This window comes from Helianthus annuus, chromosome 2 (genome assembly GCF_002127325.2).
Source record: "Helianthus annuus cultivar XRQ/B chromosome 2, HanXRQr2.0-SUNRISE, whole genome shotgun sequence".
In the NCBI taxonomy this organism is placed as follows: Eukaryota; Viridiplantae; Streptophyta; class Magnoliopsida; order Asterales; family Asteraceae; genus Helianthus; species Helianthus annuus.
The window spans coordinates 94,419,706-94,427,817 of record NC_035434.2 but is presented as its reverse complement, the minus strand read 5'-3'; the positions used below and the strand labels follow the sequence as shown (position 1 = coordinate 94,427,817).

General features: G+C 36.9%; 1 protein-coding gene across 1 annotated transcript; it reads right to left on the bottom strand.

The window, feature by feature from the left end:
* Positions 1 to 422: 422 nt before the first annotated feature.
* On the bottom strand, positions 423 to 7,794 carry LOC110915686 (peroxisome biogenesis protein 1). Its single transcript, XM_022160418.2, has 17 exons — positions 7,513 to 7,794; positions 6,983 to 7,156; positions 6,212 to 6,311; positions 5,673 to 6,122; positions 4,901 to 5,599; positions 4,694 to 4,785; positions 4,533 to 4,606; positions 4,219 to 4,444; positions 3,965 to 4,058; positions 3,705 to 3,859; positions 3,363 to 3,593; positions 3,077 to 3,277; positions 2,895 to 3,020; positions 2,739 to 2,800; positions 1,982 to 2,099; positions 1,152 to 1,436; positions 423 to 749 (listed from the first exon to the last, which is right to left on the bottom strand). Exons 1-17 carry the CDS (start codon positions 7,717 to 7,719, stop codon positions 711 to 713), a joined length of 3,333 nt encoding a protein of 1,110 aa, XP_022016110.1. The 5' UTR covers positions 7,720 to 7,794; the 3' UTR covers positions 423 to 710.
* Positions 7,795 to 8,112: the final 318 nt, after the last annotated feature.

The window sequence follows — 8,112 nt, the reverse complement described above, 5'->3', positions numbered from 1 at the left end:
GCGGTGGTCAGCGGCGGCGGTGGTGGGTGGCGATGGAAGTGGGTGGTGTTGGTGGTGAAGGTTAGATAGGGAATGGAATGAAAAAAAATGAGGGTGAATGGAGTGAATTTGAGGGAATGAAATGCTTTAGGTAATGAGTGATTCCATTACCTTAACTAACCAAACACATTTTTTTCCATTCCCTCGCAATAGTCGGTTCTATTCCGCTCTACATTCTTGCATACCAAACACTACTAGTGAAGACCCTAAAAGATGCAAGTCTCACCGCACCATTCTAATTGCTCAAGATGGCAATTCTAGTTGACCACTTAAATCCATTTTTATTACAATTTAATCTCCTTTATTAGAAGATTAATAAAAAAATTGGTTTCATCTTTTGGAAAAAAATGAAAAGTGAGTTTTTGTTAAACAAACCTTAGAAGTTCAATTGAAATGGTATGCAACTCTTTACTACTTTGTTAAACAACATACTTAAAGGTACATAATCCGACAGTAGAATGTGACGGATCTGTCACGGTTGATAAACAATATTATATCTACAATTATAATTTTCTTTCAAAATGTAAAGAGAACATGTTTCTTTTTATGATTAATCGTATAGGACCCTAGCAGCTATCCGCATGTAATGAACTCTGTCGCCATATCAAAACCATCTAGAGCCCCGCCATTGCAACAGCCATGAAGTGCATCAAAAGGTGGTTGGTCAATCATCATGCAAGGGTTGCTCTTTTCCCTTTTGCATCTCTTGACTGCACAAAGAATCAGGTGAAGGAATTGAGTCAGTCAAATGCATATACTCCAGTCAACTCAAACACTTTTGACTTTAAGGGTCAAAGCAGACTACTTTAGAACTTAAATTGAATATAGTTACGTATACTTCGCTTAAATAAAACGTATCAAATTACCCAGAACCTCCTAAACCATTCTATTCAAAGCATTACACGATGGTTGAAATAATATACTTTTTATGATCATATTCTTATTAAAAAAGGGAACCCCCCACCCCCTCCAATCATCCAACCCGCACATTTTGCCACCTCTAGCGCATACAATACATGTTTGATGATGAATTATTGAATCTTGATCAGATCTTAGGTTAAAATAACACAACTCATTTGACCTAAAAAGTGAAAAGGGTGTATGAGAAAGACCTGTGCAGCAGCAGATCTTTTAGCATCCAAGAACTCGCCATAAATGCTGTATAATCTCCGTTTTTCAGCTTCTGAAACTGAAGGTCTTGCATTGTCACAAATCGACTGCAAGAGTGTATTGGTAATGAGTGGCATATTTCCAGGCTGGTGAGCTTCATTGCTATTCAAAAGATCGTGAACAGCTGCCAGCTGTGCATCCGATAAAAGAGCTTGGAGATCTGCTCCACTGAATCCTTCAGTCTTTTGAGCTACAGCTTCTAAATTCACATCTTTAGCCAATGGTAACTGATATTCAAAAGCTCTAATCAGATCTTGCATCCTTAAAAAGACTGGCAAAATTGGTGGGAATTTGCATTGTCACTGCGACAGAACTGGAACGGGTTGGGACAACCCGCAAGCATGGCCGGCCCTGAGGGTGGGCGGGGAGGACCACCGGCCAGGGCCCGATATTTCGAAGGCCACGGTATTCTAAAGAAAATCCGATATGTATATGTGAAAAAAATAAATTAATAGGGTATACCCATACAAACGCCAACATAGGCCCACTTACAAAATTATTTTTATGGTTTATATTAGTTATTAGCCCATTGGCATTACGTTTAGACCTTTAGTGAGCCCAATACTCAATTTCGTTAAGGCCTAAGGGCACGTGTTTTTGAGCTCGAACAGGGTACACGAATTCTCAGGGCCGGCCCTGCCCGCAAGCACATTTGACAAAACCTTGTTCCGTTTTTAGTTTAAATTATTTAGCTTATAACCCGTTTGACCCGTGAGAGTAAAGCATAACGCATATCGACCTGTTTATAAGGTAAGGGTCAAATAGTACTTACCTTTCTGGAAAGAACAGTAAGAATATCAAGTCTCTCTTGTGGTGATGGGAAATCGCAGAAAAGTAGGCGATCTAATCTACCAGGTCGCAGCAGCGCAGCATCCAGTAGATCAGGTCTACTGTAATTCCAAAAAAATGGAGTTTCAGAGAATAAAATCTGAATTTCTAAGATCAAATTATATATTTTTCATTTTGATTTCTATAGGTAATGGTTTTGTATTTTGCTAATATGATTGATTATTTTTGTTACCAAACACAACCGATGTTTAAAAATTAAAGCTGATTACCAAACATTTGATATATTCACTAGAAAGTCAACCTGTTAAACATCACGTGCACACACAGTCAAGCAACTATATAGCCACTAAAAGTGGACAGATGAGCGAATCAGGTAACGGGTCAAAATCAGTAGTTTGTCCCAATTACCTTTTCTCCATTTTTAAGACTTCTATGAATAATATATGATGACAAAACCTATATTCAACAATCATAATTGATTTTTGTTAATTAAAAGAATCCCAAATGCACTTCTAGCGACTTTAGACCCGTTTTAACTCTCACCTTTTCAGTTTTGATTTAACTCGTCTAAGATAATAGATAACACAATTGGACATATTCATATGCAAAAAGGGTTGAAATCATCACATCTAGCATTAAAAATAACCCATGAAAAGGCTAGGAGTATCCATGAATGACAATCAACAAATTAATTCATATTACGTAAAGAAAAAGAGATGATCAAAGAATCACTCACTAACCTTGTGGCAGCAAAAACAAATACTCCAGTTAAAACCTCAACACCATCTAACTCTGTCAGAAACTGGAAAGATTTGATACAAACATCATTTAGTATAAAAATGGGCAAGCTTATGTGTGAAGACCACAAGTAACAAACTGAGTTATTATAAACTAACTTGGTTAACAACTCGATCTGTCACACCAGTATTGTCATGACCTCTTTTTGGAGCAATGGAGTCAAATTCATCAAAAAAAAGAAGGCATGGTGCTGCAGCAGCTGCTTTTGAGAATATATCACGTACCTGAAATTAAACTATCAGCATTTGCATAAACAAGAAGTAATCTTAATATTACTTACTGCTTGCTCAGAAGCACCAATGTATTTATTCAGCAGCTCGGGCCCTTTCACCGAGATGAACCGTAGTGAACATGCAGCAGCAGCGGCACCAACGATATGAGTTTTACCACAACCAGGAGGACCATATAAAAGAATATTAGACCTCATCCTTAAAGGAGTTTGTGAAAAAATCACAGGGAACTTGGAAGGCAATTCAATCATCTGAAAATTGTGAGATGAAGGTTTTAATATCTCCCTCCATATATACAGAAACAAAAAAGCAGTAGATACATAAAGAAATCTAGACCTCTTTGATAGAGTTCCGAATTTCCGTTAGACCACCAACATCCTGCCAGCCACCATGCCCTTCCTCGGAAGCCGATTTAGTAATATCACGCATAGCGATAGGCAAAAACCCTTTCATTGCTTGTACAAAATCATCTTTCTCCAAACTCGGTTTTCTTTCAGTCTCAAAATCCAATCCACGAGATACAAAACGACCAATGGCAGCATGAACTGACCTATCAACCAGTATTTCCTGCAAAAAAAAAAAAAAAAGTAATTACAGATAGCTATGATATTCATCAGGTTAAATCTTGTAATCTGGCAATCATATATGCTGGATATAAGAAAAAAAAAATCTGAATACCAGATCATACGCATCATATCCATCACACAAGGAAGCAATATCTAGCAAAATGTCATCAGAACATAACAAAGAACGTTTCTGAATCTCGTGTTTTAGTAAAGCGCCACGTTCAGCAGCGGCAGGAGCAGCAAGTTGCACATGAAAGTCAAACCTGCCTGAAACCAACCGTTACACAAGAGAAAAAAGACATTTAAACTGTGAGTTTTAATGGTAAGATAATGAAAATCATTATATGGTTCTTTCATAAGGAGCCAAAGTACCAGAGGAGCTCAAGGCTTGTGGAATACTCGTTAGTGTCTGCACACAAGCTATGAATGCAATGGGACCAATTCCACATGAATTCTTCCGTTTTGCCTGTTAATGCATATATTCATTTCGTCATTAAGTTATGCACATATATAATATTGTTTTCTTCTATCTTCTTATAATATTGGTACACTCTATAACCGATCATCTAGATAGAAAAAAAAAATAACGGTAAATCAGAAGAGAAAAACGTAGAATGCAACTACACCTCATATTCATCCAAAATTCCTGTGAGAAAGTCCATGAGGACCGTAGAAGAAGAAGATGAAGAGTGATGATCTTCTGAGTTATTAGGAGATGCTATAATACTATCAAGATCATCAAGTACCACCAGAGAAGGAGCATGATCCAACGCTTCAGATATGTAGCTAGAAACAGCTTGCTGGATAGTCTGTGACTTACTTGAAGCAAGTCTAGAACAGCCTACATAAACTCTGCAGAGGTAACCCTCAATCAAAACCATATTTCATAAATCAATAATTATTTCAATTTAGCTATAAATGTCATAAAAAAAAACTCTACATGTGTGCCAATACATCTTCATGTTCTTCAATAGTTTTTGCAACAGTTGTCGCTAGTAATGTCTTCCCAGAACCCTTGTAAGAAGAAACAGATTCACTCTTAATCGATATACAATATCCTGATTAATTTATATGCCATACAAATAAAATTTAATAACTCACTGGAGGTCCATAAATCAACACGTGTCCAGGAAAAGGAAGATCGTAAGTACTTAAAAACACCCCAGAGGAGGGTGACAATAATACCATTAATCCTGAAGAAACGAAGAACGGCAAATCAGATAAGCCATTCATTCAATACTAATGTTTAAAGTAAAAAATGCGGTTAATTATTATATAAGTAAACAAGCATAAAGCTAAAGTACCTACTATTTGTTACATCCTCAGCTGTTGTGCCCATCCAGCTCAAGGAAGAAATATTCAAGTTAGAAGGCTTGTCAGATACTTTTTCTTTGACAGAATGAAGAGGGAAACCTTCGCCCAGACACAATTTCTCAAGAAAAAACTCTAGGCTTTTCTTATTTACCGACATCTTGTTTGCTTCAGAAAACTCGAGCTCATAAGCTACTCCACCTTGCAAAGATTCCTCAGAAAACGACAAAACATACATGATATCCACCAATGATTCTGCAGCTCTCTTTTTTACTTCACGTGCTCCTGCAAATTCGCTACCTTTCACTTGAAAGTGAAGCAACGTCTTATTTCCCAATACCATTGAACTTCGCTCTGTTTTAGAAAAAGACAAAATGGCATCGAGTTGAGCCAAGACCCATGCACGCAGAAGAACCACTAGCCCGTTTTTAGTACTGGAGCTAACGGAGGTTCCTTCACTTTTTTGACCAGATGAATGATCTGAAAATAGTGTGATAGTTCTCTCATGGGTTGACCAATCAGTCAGGTCAAATTGGGTGAGAAGCAATTTCTCTGTGTGACGGTTCCTGTGGCCCTGAAGATTTTCAAAACCACCATTTTCAGAGACACTCCCAATCATCTTAAACTGGCAAGGAGAAAGAATAAACGGAGGGGAATCTTTTTGTAGAACAATCTTGCAACTCTTCACATGTATCCCTGAAGTCAAGTATCATAAAGGGGGTTAGGGGTTTAATGTCAAGAAATTTTCATACGTAAAAATTAAGCTTACAAGAATGTAGGCCTGCTCTCAGATAACGTCGCAATGACTGAGACAGCATGATGTGTCCTTTTGCTACAGAATCTGACAATAGAAGACGAACAACAGCCTGTCTAATATCCCGCGGCTGACTTTCTGTTCCATTTTCAACTTCCTTTGCAGTTGACTTTCCGTTCTTGGTGGAGTTATATGTTCCATTATTTAGTTTTCTCTCCTTCGTAACTAACTTTTGCTCTAAAACTACAGGTTGAAGAGAATCTAGTGAAAAAGATTTAGCTGTTTCTGGATGAATAAAGACAGCAGAAGTAAGAACCACTCCTATCCCAGTGTCGTTGACCTGACATTTGTGACAAAATCTACTGTCTCCATCTTGGATGCGCAATAATGCCTTTACAATTGAATTTTCAGATTTTCTTCGTCTTTTGGGAGCAACTGAGACTTCGGTCCCTGGCACAAGTCGCACTGAACAAGACATACTTCACAAGTTACTACCATGTATGAAGAAGTAAACATTGAGCTAGCATATGGAGAAATATCAAATATCATCTCACCTAATGGTTCTTTGGGATCGGTTGAGACTACAGAAAAAGTAATGGTTGTGCGCCCATGCAACCACAAAGGAAATCTCATGGCTTCATAGACAATTCCAGCCTGCAGTTAGTAAGTGTAAGAGATAAATATATAGTCATAAGATTCTTATAAAAATGAAGTGGCATTTGACTGACAAAATACGAATTAGCACATACAATAATTATACAGAAAGTACCCAAGTGTTCAATCTTTCTTTTCAATTAATGGTAATCTAAGATCAAAACTTAAAAAGCTAAATCATCAAAAGTTTGACCTTCAAACAAAAAAATGGGTTCGATGCCTCAACAAAGGAGGTGTAGTTTACATGCTACCTAATATTTGATGAGAATCTTACAAGTAAGGCTTTGATATGGGTGATATAAAGAATGTCGTATATGAATATATACAAATATTTCTAATTGTCAAATGCATACTTAACAAATAGTTATACATCCTAAACCTACTATTGTTCAATAAAAATATATATTAACAATCCCATATAGTATATTATGTTAAAGTTAAACAATTGTGTATATACGGCAACTCGTATCTGCATAGGGCCATATTCACAAAGGGAAGATAGTCATGTGGTTATATAAATGTCCACATTAAAAAAAGTGCGCTATTAACTTATGATTTCGTTGGAAGATAAGTTGCATATGTTTCACCAAATAAATCACATTTTTGTAGCAGAACTTCCTTGCTCTTGAAAAGCTAAAAGAAAAGAAAAATAAATCTACTTGAATAAGCACCTGCTTTAAAATGGCTGCCTCTGCATGTTCTGCATTTAGCTCTAGAACTTCCCAATCATCTTCAGTATCGGGTTCTATTGTGACACATTTGGCCTTTGGAATATTAGGAATGGCTCGTATTCGAACAGTCGTGTGATCTGGCAGATTAATGCATTCTGCAAATTGCTGAGAAATCTGCATAGATAGATAGATAGATGGAACTAAATGAACTTTGATAAAAACATATGTGAAGTCAGTCAGTCAAAATAAGTAGATGATTAGAGAAAAATCGGATGAAGCAGCTAGCTACCAAAGATGATAATGAGTAAAAAACCAGAAGGTCAGTTTGATTGGTTTAGAAGAAGTGAGATTGAATATCCAAAGTATCTATCTGGATTGGATTGGATTGGATTGGATTAAAACAGAACAAAGTTAGGTAGGTCATATGATCTTTTGCGTTTTCAAAAATAATAAGTGAAACTCAAACTCACAGATAGTAAACCTAGCTAGGATAAGTGAAATTCAAACCAATAAATATATACAAGAAATACCTGAATTTCGGAAGAGGTAGAGGATGCGGAACCAGACCAAGCGACGTACCAGACGTGGGAATCGTTGGCAAGTGAACGCAGCTCCAGAGCTAGAAAAGAAAAGAGGGGAGCAGCAGTAGAAGTTGATTCCAGTGTTTGAATCAGGTGGATTGGTAGTGAAACGTAGCATCCTTCTATCCCTGCCACTCTTCTAACTAACATCTCCATCTTCAACACCAGCACTAGGTTGGTTGGTCGTCTTATCACTTTTGGGGAATATCAATCAATTTGGGAAATATTGTTTTTCAACACACACACACACGTATAGCACATATTATATTGCCAGAGAGTAAGACCCATGTACAAACACGGGTCGTTTCTTAGAAATCATGCATAGCACATATTGACAGTAATTAGTGCAGACTTATAAAATTGATATACAATAATGGTCAATAGGTTTATTTAACATCAATTCCATTATGTTGATAGCAAACCACTATTGTCTATTAACTGTTAAAAACTTCTGTTGCTTTTCAACAGACTTTTCTAAAAACTATCATCCATTATCTCCACAGAACTTGCCAGATGGATAGATAGTAAGTATCAGATGTTAGAAAACCA